Genomic DNA, 16,619 nt, shown 5'->3' with positions numbered 1-16,619 from the left:
GAGTTTCCATTGACAGCTTCCACACTGTCTTGGGTAGAAGTCCTCCTCTAAACGAAGTTGGCGGCCGACAGCATGTGGGCCGGCTGGGGTGGAGCACTCTTCAGAGCCAAAGACCGGCCGCTCCGGGGCGCGTGCCCTCGCTCGCCCTCACCCCGGCCTTGCCGGTCCAGTAGGAGAGTCGGCGTGGTGCGTCCGTCCACTTCGAAGTTGGAGGGCGGCGCCCGGGACCCTGGGTGGGAGCGTGTTGGCGCCGCGCGCGCGAGGCGGGGCGCAAGGCGGTGGTGGGAGGCGCCGGCGGAGGAGACCCGCTCGCAGAGCTCCAGCGCGAGGGGAGAAGGCACGCCGCGTCTGGTGCAGGCAGAGCGCCCTGGGACGCTGACAGTCGGCGTGCGCACCCCGCCAATGGCGCGCCCCCCGAGCCGACGACCGCTGCTGCCTGCGCTCCTGCTGCTGCTGCCGCTGCTGCTCCGAGCGGGTGAGTGTCGTCTGTGCGCCCGCGAAGCCCACTCCGGCTGGGGCGGGAGGGGGCGGGGGCTGGGGTGGTGGTGAGTGGTGGTGGTGACTGTGTAGGTGGGGTCCCGGCACCAGTGCCCAGGGAGGTCTCAGGCCCCGCACTGCTCCCTGGTAAGGGGCGTCTGTCTGTCCGAGCCTGGGGAACTGGAGGAGGAAGCCCAGGGTGTCAGGAAGGGGCTGGGTTCCCCGCCTAGTCCAGTGACTGAACTTGTAGATTGAGCGCCAGCCATGACCAGGGCACCCAAGCATCTCTTCGCTCCTGGTTCCCCCTCTTCCCCCTTTTGAGGTGCGTCTATACAGTCACAGAACAGCCAGCAGCCAGGCCACTACCACTACAGCATCTCTAGGAGGTGGGGAGAGTCAGAAGCAGGACTGCCTTTTGCTCCACGTGGGCTTCACCTTTTCCACCCCATGTAAGGACTGCGGAAGTGGATACTAGGTACAGGTGAAGCTGGAGAAGTTTTTGTTAGGACTGACTTGTCATTGGGAACTCCCTGGCCGTCCAGTGGTTAGCACTCTGCACTTTCACAGAAAAAACAAACAAACAAACACAACTGACGTCACAAATTAAGGTTGAAAACTGCTTCCCAGAACTTGCCAACATCATTATTTGGTTGTGTGGTTGAGAATATTGCTCACCATCAACAAACCCCCTCTTCAGGATATACTTTATTATTATTTTAATTGGAGCAGGAAACTCTCTAGTGGGCAAGATGGCCTTTCCGTGCAAGCTGCCCAGCACAGTGCCTTGCCGTGTTATAAATCCACAATAGGTGTTTTGTGGAATACATAGTTCAAGGCCGGGTTTTAGAACTATGCCATTCCCCCAAGGAGCACGCATGTGGCCTTTGGGAGTGGGATGGGTGCATGGAATCTCATTGTGGGGCTCCTGTCCAGAGCCTGCCTGGAGGGAATCGTGAGTCAGAGACCACATACCTACACATGACCTCAGTCCACAAAGTAGGACTGCAGAAGTGCAATCTTGGCTGAGAGACAGATATGGAAGGAAGGAAGGAAAGTACTGGTCTGTCCAGACTGACTTCATTAGTAAATCAGAGCAGCAAGACATCACCGATCTGATTGGACTGCCCAGGAAATTTCACTAACCCTAACAGTATGGCTGTATGTCAGGATCAGGGGTAAACTTTAAATACCTTCCTCATGACCAATTTAGTGGAACAAGTTACCACCTGTTAATGATGAAACTTAACATGACCCCCACCTTCTTTTGTTGAGCTGCAATGCCCTTAAATCTACTACTACTCAGACTTGGTGAACTATCAGCTTAGGAATGAGAGAGGTTTACTTTTGAAAATTGTTACGACTCAATATTTAGTCCAGTTAAAGCAATGAGACTTGGACCTGCTACGCTTCTTTCAGCAAGCACTTTCTGGGTACCTACCAGAAGTAACATCTTAAACATTCAGCATTTCGCAAACTGTTTAAATCCATGTCCCTTTTTGATAAAGATAAAACTCTCATGTCTTCCTTAAATAAATTTTGAAATTTCAGAATTTTTTTAATGATACAAATGAACTTACAGAACAGAAACAGACTCATAGACTTAGAGAACGAACTTATGGTTAGCAGGTGGGAAGGGTTGGAGGGAGGAATAGTTAGGGAGTTTGGGATTGACATGTGCACACTGCTATATTTAAAATGGATAACCAACAAGGACCTACTGTATAGCACAGGGAACTCTGCTCAATATTATTTAACAGCCTAAATAGGAAAAGAATTTGAAAAAGAATAGATACATGTATATGTATAACTGAATCACTTTGCTGTACACCTGAAACTAACACATTGTTAATCAACTATACTCCAATATAAAATAAAAAGTTTAATTAAAAAACTAGTTGCATTAAAAAAAAAGTTTTCTTGTTCATCTTCCACATATGAAATTGTCAAATATGCTTTTTTTATGTGATTTTTTTAACATCTTTATTGGAGTATAATTGCTTTACAATGGTGTGTTAGTTTCTGCTTTATAACAAAGTGAATCAGTTATACATATATATATGTCCCCATATCTCTTTCCTCTTGCGTCTCCCTCCCTCCCACCCTCCCTATTCCACCCCTCTAGGTGGTCACAAAGCACCGAGCTGATCTCCCTGTGCTATGCGGCTGCTTCCCACTAGCTATCTATTTTACGTTTGGTAGTGTATATATGTCCATGCCACTCTCTCACTTTGTCCCAGCTTACCCTTCCCCCTCCCCGTATCCTCAAGTCCATTCTCTAGTAGGTCTGTAAATATGCTTTTTTGAACCACACACTCCCTTTGGAAATTTTGATACACCCCCAAAAGGGGCCCATCCTCTCTCTTCCCCATCCCGTGCATTGAGAAACTCTGGTTTAATCCAACCCCCTTTTTCAAAATCAAAATTAATACCAAAAATCCATTATGAACAAAATACCAAAATTTTAAATTAAAAGAGTAATAATGCCATGTTTAAGCATATTGGAACCTGAAGCAAAGGGAAAAATCAGTACTACTGATCCTGTCTTTTTTTACACATTGGATATGGCACCAATTCTCAAACTTTAGGTTACATCATTCTCTCCAGTAAACTTACTAAAATGCAGATTCCCAGGCTTTATCACCAGAGGTTCTGATTTGGTAGTTCGTGCTAGGGCTCAGAAATCTGCATTTTAATAAGTAATCTAATTGATTATTATGTGATTGGAAGAGAAGATTGGACTACCTAAACTCAGAGGCCCCTCCTAATTTTGGGACTCTTTGATTATAAGTAGGGAGAAGGGGCCCAGAGAAGTTATCAGTGTGGCTCACAAAATGTCTTTGTTATGTGGTCATTTTTTAAATATTAGTAGGAGCTTACAAAGAACAAGCCCTGATCTAGGCACTGGCAACAGAGTAGTGATAAGATAGACATGGAAGTCTAGCTGGGGAGATAATAAAAAATGAAGTAAAAAAATATCAAGTGGTGATAAGTGCTATGCAGAGAATTGGAACAACAGTGTGTTAGAGTAGCTGGGGGGCTATTTTACATTGGTTGGTTGGGGATGGCCTTTGTGAGATGACACTGAATGACCGGAAGGGCCCAGCCATGTGAAGATCAGGTGGAAGAGCATTCAAAACAGAAAGAAGGCCAGTGCAGATGGAGGGAAGTGGGAGAGGAAGAGAGAGCTAGGAGGTAAGATTAGAGAGGTGGGCAGGGACCAGGTCTTTACAAGGCTTTGTAAACCAAGGCACATAAACTAGATCTTAATCTAAGTTCAATGGAAGCTGTTGGAGGGATTTAAGCAGAGAAATGAGATCATCTGATTTACAGTTTTTAAGAGATGATCCCATATAATGCTAGTCAGTATTAGAATTATGTTATATTCACACAATGTATTGCTATACAGCAGTGAAAATAAGCTATTTACAACTATACTTATCAGTGTGGGTGAATTTCAGAAACGTAATATTGAACAAAAGAAGCCAAAACACCAAAAGCACATGTTGTATGATTGAAAAACAGGCAAAACAAATTGCTAATGTTAGAAATCAGGATATTGTATTATATTTGCTTCGTTGGGAAGATGGTGACTGGCAGATGGCTTCTGGGGTGCTGGTAATGTTCTGGTTCTTTACCTGGGGAATCTGGTTACACAGGTGTATATAATTTGAAATTAAACTATATACTTTTGATTTATGTATTTTTCTATATGTTATACTTTAATTAATTTATTACCAAACATGATATACAAATGGCTAACAAACACATGAAAATATGCTCAATATCATTAGTTATTAGAGAAATGCAAGTGAAAACCACAGTGAGATACTACCTCACACCCACAAGGCTGGCTATAAAAACAGAGCAAAAAACAGAAAACACGAGTTGGCAAGTATGTAGAGAAATTGGAACCACCCTCATGCATTGCTAGTAGGAATGTAAAATGGGGCAGCCACTGTGGAAAACAATTTGGTGGTTCATCAAAAAGTTAAACATAGAATTACATATGACCCAGCAATTCCACTCCTGCGTATACACCCAAGAGAAATGAATACAGGTATTCAAGCAAATACTTGTACATGATTCTTCACTTAGCACTGTTCACAATAACCAAAAGGTGGAAACAACCCAAATGTACATCAACTAACGTTTAGGTAAACAAAATATGGTATATCCATACAATGAAATATTATTCATAAGAAAGAATGAAATATTGATATATGCCACAATGTGGATGAGCCTTGAAAACAGCATGTTAGGTGAAAGAAGCTACATACAAAAGAGTATATATTTTATGGTTCTATTTACATGAAATACTAGAATAGGTAAATGTGTAGAGACAGAAAGCAGACTAGTGGTTGCCAGAGACTAGGGGAAAGGGAGAATGGAAAGTGACTGTTTAATGGGTATGGGCTTCCTATTAGTGTGATGAAAATGAATTGGAATTAGAAGTGATGGTTGTATAGCATGGTGAATGTACTAAATGCCATTTAACTGTACCCTTTAAGATAATTAATTTTATGTTGCATGAATTTTTTTCTTTCTCTTTTTCTTTTTAAAATAAAGTTTGTACCTTTTGACTACCTTCATCCAGTTCTCCCTCCACACCCTCTGCCTCTGGTAACTGCAAATCTGATTTATTTTCCTATGAGTTTGTTTTTGAAGTATAATTAACCTACAGTACTATGTTCCTGGTGTACAACATAGTGATTTGCTATTTCTATACATTTCAGAATGATCACCAGGCATGAATTTTACCCCAATAAAAATGTTTTCCAACCTAAAAAAGTTATTAAAAAAGATGAATGCAACAACAAAAAGAAAGGTAATTATGTGAAGTGAAGGATGTATTAATTTTAACACATCTTATTGTTAACACATCTAATCTTATTGTGGTAACATTTTACAATATATACATAAATCATCATGTTGTATACCTAAAGCTTAAACAATGTTGTATGTCAATTATATCTCCATAAAGCTGGAAAACAAAAAAAGATGGCTGAATGGTATGGTACAATGAATTTGGAAGGTGGAATCACTGAGACCAATAAGGACTCTCAACTAGTTCAGACAAGAGTTGATGGTGGCTTGAGCTAAGGAGGTGGTGATAGATGTGGAGAGAAGTGGACAGATTCCAGATATGTAGTGGAGTTGACAGGACTTAATGGATTGAACATAGAATGTGAAGGAAAGAGAAGAATTCAGAATGACTCCTAGATGTTCTGCCTTGAAAAACTGGGGGATGATGGTATGCTATTACCACTTGATAGGGACCCTAAGTCCTAGGGTGCAGGGCCTTTCTCCAGAGCTGAACTATAACCAACCTTGATATTCCTGAGTGAGTGACAGAATCTATAAAAGCCCCCCACCCCAACCCCAACCAGTTCCCACTGTAAGGTATTTTTAAGTGACTTTTTTTTTTTTTTTGCCGCGCTGCGCGGCTTGTAGGATCTTCATTCCCTGACCACGGATCGAACCTGGGCCCCTGCAGTGAAAGTGCCGAGTCCTAACCACTGGACCGCCAGAGAATTCCCCTTAAGTGACTTTTAATGGAAGACTCAGAGTTGTTGCTAACTGTCATTTAGCACTCCCATGCACATTCTCAACTCTCTGGTTATGATGCTAGCCCTGTCCATGGCATAGCTCTGCTCAGGGCCCTCTTCCCAGTGCCTGGCTGGGCCATCAGGCTCAGCTTCAAATAATGTCCCCCTCCCCTTCCCAGGAGGCTGAGCAGCTTGTCTTCATCAAACCCCCACCTCTTCTTGAGCCTGATCTCTTCTGTCCAGATTGTGACAGCTGCAGACCCTCTACTCCTACTGGACTTCTTTCTCCCCGCTAAAGGCCTTTGTGCCACCCCAAGACTTTCCTGCTAAAGATTTCATCCAGAATCCCCCCACCCTACCTTATGACTAGGTTCTCCCAGACAGCTACTCTGACCTTATGTGAGCCTCACTTGGTCTCTCTCCCTCCATAGGGGACCACCTCCCCACAGAAGGCCGGCTCATGAACAGCTGTATCCAGGCCAGGAGGAAGTGCCAGGCCTATCCCACTTGCAATGCTACCTACCACTACTTGAATTCCTGTGCCTCTAGTATAAGCACCTCATCACCTGCAGAGGAGCCTTCAGTCCCTGAGGACTGCATGGAGGCAGCACAGCAGCTCAGGAATAGCTCTCTGATGAGCTGCACATGCCATCGGCGCATGAAGAACCAAGCTACCTGCCTGGACATCTACTGGACCGTTCACCCTGCCCGTAGCCTTGGTGAGGCCCCCATCCTAGAGTGGGCTAAGCTAGGGAAGATGGCTCTTGGGAGTTGTTTTTTAATCCTGCTGGATATGGGCCACATAGTAGATTCTGACGGGGATGATAATGAAGCTCTGCATTTGACGTCAGTAAGAAACGGAAGGAGGAATTGGCAGTATGCTTTTCGGCCCCACAGTACTGCCCTCCCTTCTCACTACTTCCCCCTTTTTTTAAATCTGGAAACATGTGGCTGCCTCTTGGAAGGTCTCTGAACCAGGCTAAGGCCCAACATGGGGAGCTCCTGGAACAGACGGATATGGAGAGGAAATGGAGGGAAATGGTCTTAACTCATAAACAGGCTGCAAATACAACATAATCCATAGGTTCAGAGAGACTGGGAGGCAGTGTCCTGGTCCAGCCTTTAACAGAGAGGATATTCATTAACCAGACAAGAGACGGTAAAAGACGGAAGGCACTGGAAGAGCCAAAGAGAGGAGCTTCCTCTGACTCTGGAGATCCCTTTCTGTATCAGTCAGCTTTTACTAGACTATGCTGCAGTAACACAACAGGGTCTTGTAAAACAAAGGTTAAGTTCTTGCTCATGTTCTGTCTTGGCTGTGTTATGTGTCCTCTTCATCCTGGGATCCAGTACAGCCTCTACCTGGGATGTTCCCTTCTCATGGCAGAGGGAAATGAGCAATGGCAGAACCATTTGATGCCTTTAAAAGCTTCTGCTCAGATGTTACATAAAATACTTCTGCTCACATTCCATTGACAAAGCAAATCACGTGGTCAAACCTGACATCAGTGGGAAGGGGAAGTATACTCCTCCCACAGGGGACACTGAAAATCACATGGCAATAAATGAGGATGTATAGTCTTACAGGGAGGACAAAAATAATTGTAAACAATAATGCAATCTACCATAGTCCACCAGTTGGTCAAAACATTCATTTCCCTCCCTTTCACAAGCAAAATATACCTACTCACTTTCTAAGGAAGGTGCCTAAGAATTCCATCTAAGCAGGATATCAGGCTCCAAGTCTAGGATCTTGTGATAATTTCTATATCAGGTCTGGATGTGGTTTCTCTTAATCTAGGAACCTATGCACTAAAAAGTCATCTGCTGGGCTTCCCTGGTGGCGCAATGGTTAAGAATCCACCTGCCAATGCAGGGGACAGGGGTTCGAGCCCTGGTCCGGGAAGATCCCACATGCCACAGAGCAACTAAGCCCCTGCACCACAACTACTGAGCCTACGCTCTAGAGCCCGCGTGCCACAACTACTAAGCCCGCGCGCCTAGAGTCCATGCTCTGCAACAAGAGAAGCCACGACAATGAGAAGCCCGTGCACCTCAATGAAGGGTAGCCCCGCTCACTGCAACTAGAGAAAGCCTGCGCACAGCAATGAAGACCCAACACAGCCAAAAATACAGATAAATAAATTTAAAAAAAAAAGTCATCTGCTTCCCATCTATACTCAATACATAGTAATGGAATGGGGACAGGAGAAGCACAACAAACTCTCTCGGTTAGAAAGAGGAGTAATGGGAAGCACACAGCAGACGTTGATTCACAGCAGTTCTGAAGTCCTGCCACACAATTGTTGCAAGGGCCGTCTTCTCTGGGAGTAGGGATTGCTCTTTAATAAGGCCCTGCTTTTGCTCATTGGGGAGCAAAAGCCCAGGAGTTTCCCAGCCCCCTGGGATGTCCTTCGTTTTCCATTATTTTCTTGGGCTACATCTGGAAGGGGCATTGGAGACTATGACCTCCTTAGGGACTGAGTAGCATTCTCCACTTGCTTCCTACCTGAGGAATGTTGGAGCATCTTAAGTCTCAAATAGTTAGAGTCTCTTTTAATCCAGGCTGGTGGCTCTTAGCAGTACAACTCTCTCAAAACATAATTGCGTTTTATGTCTGATTTCTGTCACCTCATGTGCCAGTAGCCTTTCCTATAATCCCTTTCAAGACATACATCTCTTTTGAGACCTAATTAGAGGTACCTTGCCCTTATCAAGCTTCTGTGGGAGAGCCACTATCTTAGTCTTTTTTCCCTGAGAACATTTGTCCAACAGGCAGGATTTATTGGATACTGTCTTAACAGAGAGATCTCCACAAACGGCATGATAGCCACAAACTTGAATTGGTCTTTGCCCCAAGGCTGAGTTGTAATCGACCTTATTACTCAATGAATTTTTCAATTTTACCTTTTACCATTTGAATATGAGAAGGAGTTGCATTTCTTAATTTTGCAGGTCCTAGAATTTCTGTATTCTTTCTTTTCTGTTTCCTCTCTGTGTGTAAACTGGTCAGTTCTCTGAGCTTATATCTTTCTCGTAGTACCATGCCAAGTGTGGCTATCAGCAATCAAGACATATTAGTAATCTTCAGCTTCTCAGCTTCTTCCCCTTAAAGCACAAGCTCACTCAGTACATCATCTTCCTTCCAAGTTATTGCAGGCAACGATTTTACCAAATGATTTGCCACTGCATAATGAGGGCTGCCATCTTCCCAGCCCCCAGTAACAGCTTATTCACCACCCACTACCTAGTCCCAAAGCCAATACCATTTATTTTAGATCTTTTTTTGTTACTTCAGCACTCCATTTCTAGATACCAATTACATTTTTTTAACATCTTTATTGGAGTATAATTGCTTTACAATGTTATGTTAGTTTCTGCTGTATAACAAAGTGAATCAGCTATATGTATACATACATCCCCATATCCCCTCCCTCTTGTGTCTCCCTCCCACCCTCCCTGTCCCAACCCTCTAGGTGGTCACAAAGCACTGAGCTGATCTCCCTGTGCTATGCAGCTGCTTCCCACTAGCTAGCTATTTTACATTTGGTAGTGTATATATGTCAATGCTACTCTCTCACTGCATCACAGATTACCCTTCCTCCTCCCCGTGTCCTCAAGTCCACTCTCTATGTCTGCGTCTTTATTCCTGTTCTGCCCCTAGGTGCATCAGAACCATTTTATATTTTTAGATTCCATTATATGACCAATTATGTTTTTAATAAGAATTTGCTACATTATGCAACCAACCCCAAATCTCTGGCTTTCACCAACAAAAATATATCTTTTGTTCATGTTACACATCTGCTGTGGGCTTCCGTGAGTTGGCTTTGGAGGACAATTTTGTTTTTTATTTATTTATTTATTTATTTATTTATTTATTTTTGGCTGTGTTGGGTCTTCGTTGCGGTGCGCGGGCTTCTCATTGCGGTGGCTTCTCTTGTTGCGGAGCACGGGCTCTAGGCATGCGGGCTTCAGTAGTTGTGGCTCGCGGGCTCTAGAGCGCAGGCTCAGTAGTTGTGGCGCACGGGCTTAGTTGCTCCACGGCATGTGGGATCTTCCTGGACCAGGGATCGAACCCGTGTCCCCTGCATTGGCAGGAGGATTCTTAACCACTGCGCCACCAGGGAAGTCCCATGAGTTGGTTTTGTCTTTGCTCCACCTGTTCTTCATTTGAGGATCCAGGATGGTAGATGGAAAAGAGCCAAGCAGGATCACATGATAGTTCTTGAAACTTAGAGGTGATTATGCCTCTTTAGCTCACGATCCACAGGCCAAAGCAAGTCACATGGCCAAGCCTTACAGTAGCGTGGGAAAGTACAGTCCTCTCATGGGGACCTAAAAGTCACAAGGCAACAGGTGAGGTTGTATAATCCTCCCTCAGCAAGCAATTGGAAACAAACTCTCCTTGTTTCCTGATTTCCACTCCTCATCCTAATCACTTCTCTTTTAGAACTTCCACTGAGACTTCTCCCTGAATCCTCTTGTCTCCCCCTCTTTTCCCTTGGGAGCTCCCAGGTCTTCCCAAGCATCCAAACCATCCTTTCCTGTTTGCTTGATATCATCTATATCCCTTCCCTCCTAAAGACATATTCACAAAGTCCTATTGGGTGACATCCCTGCAAGCTCACCTCTGTCTTCAACATTTATTGAGCACCTACCATGCGTATGAGCTATGCAGTGATCTTGTTTTTTTAATTGAAGTATAGTCGGTTAACAATGTTGTGTATACAGTGATTTTATAAGACCTAGTGACTTTATAAGGTCTTAAGGAGCCCACAGCCCGATGGGGTGTTTGAAAGAGATGTGTTTCCTTTCAGATCATTTCTCTCCCTTCTCTGCTTTTCTCAGTCAGGTTCAGTTCCAGACCTAGTCTCATTTGCATCACCTCAGCATGCAATGCATCTCCATAGCCAAATGGTCAGGCCTGGAACAGAGTCCACCACTGCCCCTTCTCCAATAACAAGAGAAAACAAGACAGAGTCCCCTTGCCTGCTTATGTGCCTACAGGCAATATTTGTAGTAGTTAGGAGCAGAGACTCTGAAGTCAGGTAATCCAGGTTTCAAATCCCGGCTCCATTTACTAGCTTATGTGAACTTGAGCAAGTGCATTAACCTCTCTTATCCTCAGTTTCCCTTTACCTACCCAAAGACTTCTATGAAGACTAAGTGAAATTGTATGTATATATATATATATTTTTTTTCCACTTGCACCATAGTGCCCAGTACACAGTGTGCTCAACAAACAGTAGCTTTATTATTCTTATCATTAAACCCAGTTTGTCAAGCCTTGCCTATACCTTTATGGCCCTGTTCTTTTTCTCTCCTCTGCCCAGCATGCAGCTATTTAGGTAGAGACTGTGCCTTTTCTTTTTCTCCAGCAGCCTCAATCCCTCCTGCTCCCACCCCCAGCCCCATCCTCAGGATTCTGGTGCTCCCCATCTCGTCTCTAGGTGACTATGAGCTGGATGTCTCTCCCTATGAAGACACAGTGACCAGAAAACCCTGGAAAATGAATCTCAGCAAACTGAACATGCTCAAACCAGGTGTGGAAGGCAAGCTGGGGCTGGGGTATGGGAGGGCCCGGACCCTGAGGGAAGGGTGGCTGGTGGGGAACACAAGCTGGGAGAATGAAGGGGGAGAGTTCTAGCCTGCCAGGTAGCTAAAGAAGCACTCTCAGGGTGAGAGTCTGAGCTATGCCGCATGATCTAGTCTCACAAGTCAACACAGAGCAATAGTTATTAGGGAGGTATTCCAAGAGAGCCCATTAGAGCTCCCTGGTTCCAAAAGGTGGATCTCTACAAAGGGTTTGGTGGGAGTGGCAGCAGTCCCAGAAAAAAAAGTGCTGAAATGGAGTATTTACCCTAATTCGAGGCAGCCAGGAAAGTAGCTTTTTGTCCCTGAAGACTAGGAAATTGCTTGTTTTCAACCATTCTAATGGGATGAGCGAGGTGTTGGGCAGGGAAAATGGTGAGAGAGAGCGTGACTCCTCAGGGGTGACTCAGGGTGGGGAGCCATCTCTCTGGCAAGGACTATGATACATGTCTTTCAGGAAAGTGAGGCTGTTGTATTAATTGGAAAGGAACACACACATGTACTCTCTTTTTGAGAAAGATGTGAGCTTTATTGTACAGTCAGTACTGTATTAGAATTTTGAGAGAAAAGCATAGAGATTTATGTATTACAAACTCTAGGTTACAGGGAATCTGGGAATAACCTATTCCAGTTACTCCATTGTTCTGACTGCTGGAATATTCTGTTAATAGAAATATCACCATAATTTCCCAAGACTTAGAGTATGGGGGGTCTTATGCATGCATCAATCAATGAAAGATGGGCAGAATAGACAGATGCGGAACCAAAATCCTAAATAGAATTTGCTTGCATCTGCTGTGGACAATCCAGAAAGTACTTTTCTGCGCCAGGAGGATTGCAGGATCCTAGTTCCCCCACCAGGGATGGAACCCCTCAGAAGTGAAAGTGGGGAGCCCTAACCACTGAACTGCCAGGGAATTCCCCAGAAAGTACTTTAGAATGTTGTAGGGCCTCTTGGTTACAGTTTCCACCATGGGATCTCACTCATTGCATAGGATTGAGGAAAGGGTTTGGTTAGATGTATATGGCTTTTTTTTTTTTAAACCTAGGCAAGCAGAGGAGCAGGATGGGAGAGGCTCACGAATACCAGATACTGTTTGTGGGTAGAGGGAAAGGCCTTATTCGGGGCAGTCCTCCCTGACAGGAGTGCCTTCCCACTACCGTCCTTGTGAAATCAGAGGGTTGCCGGGATTCCTGGGGAGGCTGGGCTGCAGGTCTGCAGAGAGGACCGCTGACTTGGTGCCCCTCTCCCCCCAGACTCGGACCTCTGCCTCAAGTTCGCCATGCTGTGCACTCTTAATGACAAGTGTGACCGGCTGCGCAAGGCATACGGGGAGGCGTGCTCCGGGTCGCGCTGCCAGCGCCACACTTGCCAAAGGCAGCTGCGCTCCTTCTTCGAGAAGGCGTCGGAGCCCCATGCTCAGGGCCTACTGCTGTGCCCGTGTGCGCCCACCGACCAGGGTTGCGGGCAGCGCCGGCGCAACACCATCGCCCCCAGCTGCTCACTGCCATCGGAGGCCCCCAACTGCCTGGAGCTGTGGCACATATGCGTGTCCGACCCGCTGTGCAGGTGCCGGGTGCTGGGTGCGGGCGGATGGGGTGGACACCACTCCTTCCGCGCCTCCTTCCTGGGCAGGGCTGGGTCTGAACCACCCTCCCCGCCGCAAGGCACCGTGAACCGACCTTACCATGTAGTTACCCTGGATACTTTCTGAAACTCTTTTCTAAAAAAATAAAATAAAATAAAATAAAATTATATAGAGAGAGTGTAAAAACTTTAGGAAATATAAAACAGTGTTAAAATATCGCTCAAAACCCATCACCTGGAGGTAATCTACCATAATTTGGGGAGCATTTCTTTCCAGTCTTTTTTCTCTCCAGGTAAACAAAATCAGACACCAACCTTGTTTTGCAACCTGGTTCTACCACTTACTTCTCTGTAACCTTGGGCAAGTTACTTTACCTCTCTGAGTCCCACTTCCTCTTCTGTAAGATATTACATGGAGCTCTGAAAAATCATAATACTAACACTTACTGAGTACTTACTTACTATGGGCTAAGTACTATTTTAAGTACTAACATCTATTAATTTATCTAAGCTTCACAAGAACCCTATAAGATAGTTGCTATTATTACTATTTTTTAAAAATTATTTAATTATTTATTTATTTATTTTTGGCTGCATTGGGTCTTTGTTGCTGCACGTGGACTTTCTCTAGTTGCGGCGAGCGGGGGCTACTCTTTGTTGCATTATGCAGGCTTCTCATTGTTCTGGCTTCTCTTGTTGCGGAGCATGGGCTCAAAGCACAGGCTTCAGTAGTTGTGGCACGCGGGCTTCAATAGCTGTGGCTTGCGGGCTCTAGAGCGCAGGCTCAGTAGTTGTGGCACACGGGCTTAGTTGCTCCGCGGCATGTGGGATCTTCCCAGACCAGGGCTCGAACCCGTGTCACCTGCATTGGCAGGCAGATTCTTAACCACTGTGCCACCGGGGAAGCCCTATTACTATTTTTTTTATCATCCTCAGTTTACAAATGAAGAAACCACAGCAGAGAAAGGTTAAATAACTTGCTCAAATTCACCTAGGTAGTAAGTCAGGTTTATTAATGAGGTTTGGATTTCCTTCATAGGAAGTCTGACTTAGAGCCTGTGCTCCTAAAGGCTCTGTTATGCTGCCTGTTATTTATGCTGGGAGCTATGGGTTGGCCAAAAAGTTCATTTGGGTTTTTATGTAAAAAACCCGAACGAACTTTTTGGCCAACCCAATATTACTATTACTGTTACATAACAAGTGCTGGGCTAGATGACTAAGATACTCTCCCTTCCTTCAAGGAGTTTGCAACTGAGTGGGGATGACAGATAAGTAAACCACCAATCTAACACAAGGCAAAATGTAAGGAAAAGTGCACAAATATACACACAAAAATATACTCATAATTCCATCCCCTGAAGATAACCAGCTTTACCTATTGTAGTATGAGTGTTAAAAATAATAATATCTAACATTTACTGAACACTCACTGTATACCAGGCACTGTGTTAAATGCTATACATGTATTCTCTTACTTCATCCTCACAAAAATCCACAAGGTAGTGTTATTTTCATCTCTACTTACTGTCAAGGAAATTGAGGCTAAAGAAACTGCCTGAGATCTCATAATTAGGGATTGTGGAGCCCAAATTCAAAGTGATATGCTGTGGAGGCTGGGGTGATGGTGCATTTAATTGTGACAGGAGCAGGCTTCACTGAGGAGGAAGCCATGGGCCAGGCTCTGAAAAAGGCAGAGGCGGATTTGGCATGAAGATGGGCATCTCAACTAAAGGGGCAACAAGGTGACACTGTGGCAAGGTGAAGGCTGCAGGCCAGACCATCAACAGGGACTCTTAAAATTTCCCTTCTTCCAGATCGCGCCTGGCGGATTTTCAGACCCACTGCCATCCCATGGACATCCTAGGGACCTGTGCAACAGAGCAGTCCAAATGTCTGCGAGCATACATGGGGCTGATTGGTGAGGCTGGGGGGCATGTTTAGGAAACCTACAGGTTGGCCAGCCTGGGGGGGTGAAAATGCTCTGGAGACTGAACCCCCATGGAGTGGTCCTGAGACAGGTGGGAGAGGATGGGAGCTGAAGGTAGGGTTGGCTTAGGCACTGACAATCCTCTTTTCACCCCATAGGGACTGCCATGACTCCCAACTTTGTCAGCAATGTCAATGCCAGTGTTGCCTTAAGCTGCACCTGCCGAGGCAGTGGCAATCTGCAGGAGGAGTGTGAGCGGCTGGAAGAGTCCTTCTCCCGAAACCCCTGCCTCAGTGAGTGCTCTCCACCTGCTCCCAGCCCCCGTGGCTGGCTCAGCTTGACCCAGGGAGAGGGAAAGGGTCAGCTCTGTGGTCCACTGGTTCCATCCATCTCCTGCGGACGGAGCAGCCCCCTCCTCAGCATAGGCTTACATCTCCACAGCCTGGGCCTTTCTGCCTTCTCCCATTCTCTGAGTGACCCACCCCCATCCCCAGCCAAGCTGCCTCTTCACTTGCCTGGGCCCTAGGGACACTCTTCAGCTCAAGGAATAGCAAGCAGAATGAGATAATATCCCATTCCCAGCTGCCACCCACCCACCCTTGTATATCCCAGGGTCCCTGAGACATACCCTTTCCTTCTTTGGGAGCCTGAGAGATCTCCAGCATCTGCCTGCTTTCAGTCTTCCTTCTCTCCTCTCCTCAGTGGAGGCCATTGCAGCTAAGATGCATTTTCACAGCCAACTCTTCTCCCAGGACTGGATAGCCTCTACCTTTTCCCCGATGGAACGCCAGGTAGGGCCTCCTCTGTTACACCCCTCCTACACCCCTCCTACCTTTACTGGACCAGCTGGGGGAAACCCAGACAAGGCAGGCAAGAGGTTGGATGGGGGCGTTGAACTCCTTGTGGTCATGAATCCTTTAGACCTCTAGCGGACACCTCAGGGGAGGAGGACAGGCCTTGACTGAGGCTAAGGTGGTATAAAGGGTGGAGCTGACTCCATTTTATTTTTTCCACAGAACAAAAACCCTGCTCTGAGGCCACAGCCCTGGGTGCCCTCTCTTTTCTCCTTTACACTTACCTTGATTCTGCTCCTGAGCCTCTGGTAGCTGGACTTCCCTGGGGGCCCTCTTCCCCTCTACCACACCCAGCTGACCTGCAGCCTGCAAGGAGTGAGGAAAGGACAGCATCAGGAAGGAGGTTCAGTATACAGCATGGCAACCCTGACCCCACCCAACACCTCCAGTCGCCTCCAGATTAGGCCACAGTAGAAGCTGACTAGCCTAGTTCTCATTCCCTTCACTTCTTTTTTTGTTTTGTTTTGTTGTTGTTGTTGTTGTTTTTGGCCATGCCGCTTGGCTTTTGGGATCTTAGTTCCCCGACCAGGGATTGAACTGGGCCCTTGGCAGTGAAAGCTCGGAGTCCTAACCACTGGACCGCCAGAGTCATTCCCTTCACTTCTGACTCAGGCTGCCCCTCCTTAGGACTT

General features: G+C 45.9%; 1 protein-coding gene across 1 annotated transcript; it reads left to right on the top strand.

The window, feature by feature from the left end:
• Positions 1 to 402: 402 nt before the first annotated feature.
• Positions 403 to 16,239, top strand: GFRA3 (GDNF family receptor alpha 3). Its single transcript, XM_061188227.1, has 9 exons — positions 403 to 464; positions 2,715 to 2,743; positions 6,455 to 6,742; positions 11,477 to 11,569; positions 12,876 to 13,188; positions 15,021 to 15,124; positions 15,292 to 15,426; positions 15,836 to 15,924; positions 16,150 to 16,239. The coding sequence occupies exons 1-9, from the start codon at positions 403 to 405 to the stop codon at positions 16,237 to 16,239; spliced, it is 1,203 nt and encodes a 400-aa protein (XP_061044210.1).
• Positions 16,240 to 16,619: the final 380 nt, after the last annotated feature.

The sequence above is a fragment of the Eubalaena glacialis genome, chromosome 4 (assembly GCF_028564815.1).
Source record: "Eubalaena glacialis isolate mEubGla1 chromosome 4, mEubGla1.1.hap2.+ XY, whole genome shotgun sequence".
Classification (NCBI taxonomy): Eukaryota; Metazoa; Chordata; class Mammalia; order Artiodactyla; family Balaenidae; genus Eubalaena; species Eubalaena glacialis.
The sequence above is the reverse complement of the archived record's forward strand: the minus strand, read 5'-3'. Positions and strand labels throughout refer to the sequence as shown.

Bases quoted from the DNA above. Each gene is read 5' to 3' on its own strand.
- GFRA3 (XM_061188227.1), top strand. From the start codon at position 403: ATGGCGCGCCCCCCGAGCCGACGACCGCTGCTGCCTGCGCTCCTGCTG. The intron at 11,570-12,875 runs GTGTGGAAGGCA...CTCTCCCCCCAG, and splicing joins ACTGAACATGCTCAAACCAG to ACTCGGACCTCTGCCTCAAG. The intron at 13,189-15,020 runs GTGCCGGGTGCT...CCCTTCTTCCAG, and splicing joins GTGTCCGACCCGCTGTGCAG to ATCGCGCCTGGCGGATTTTC.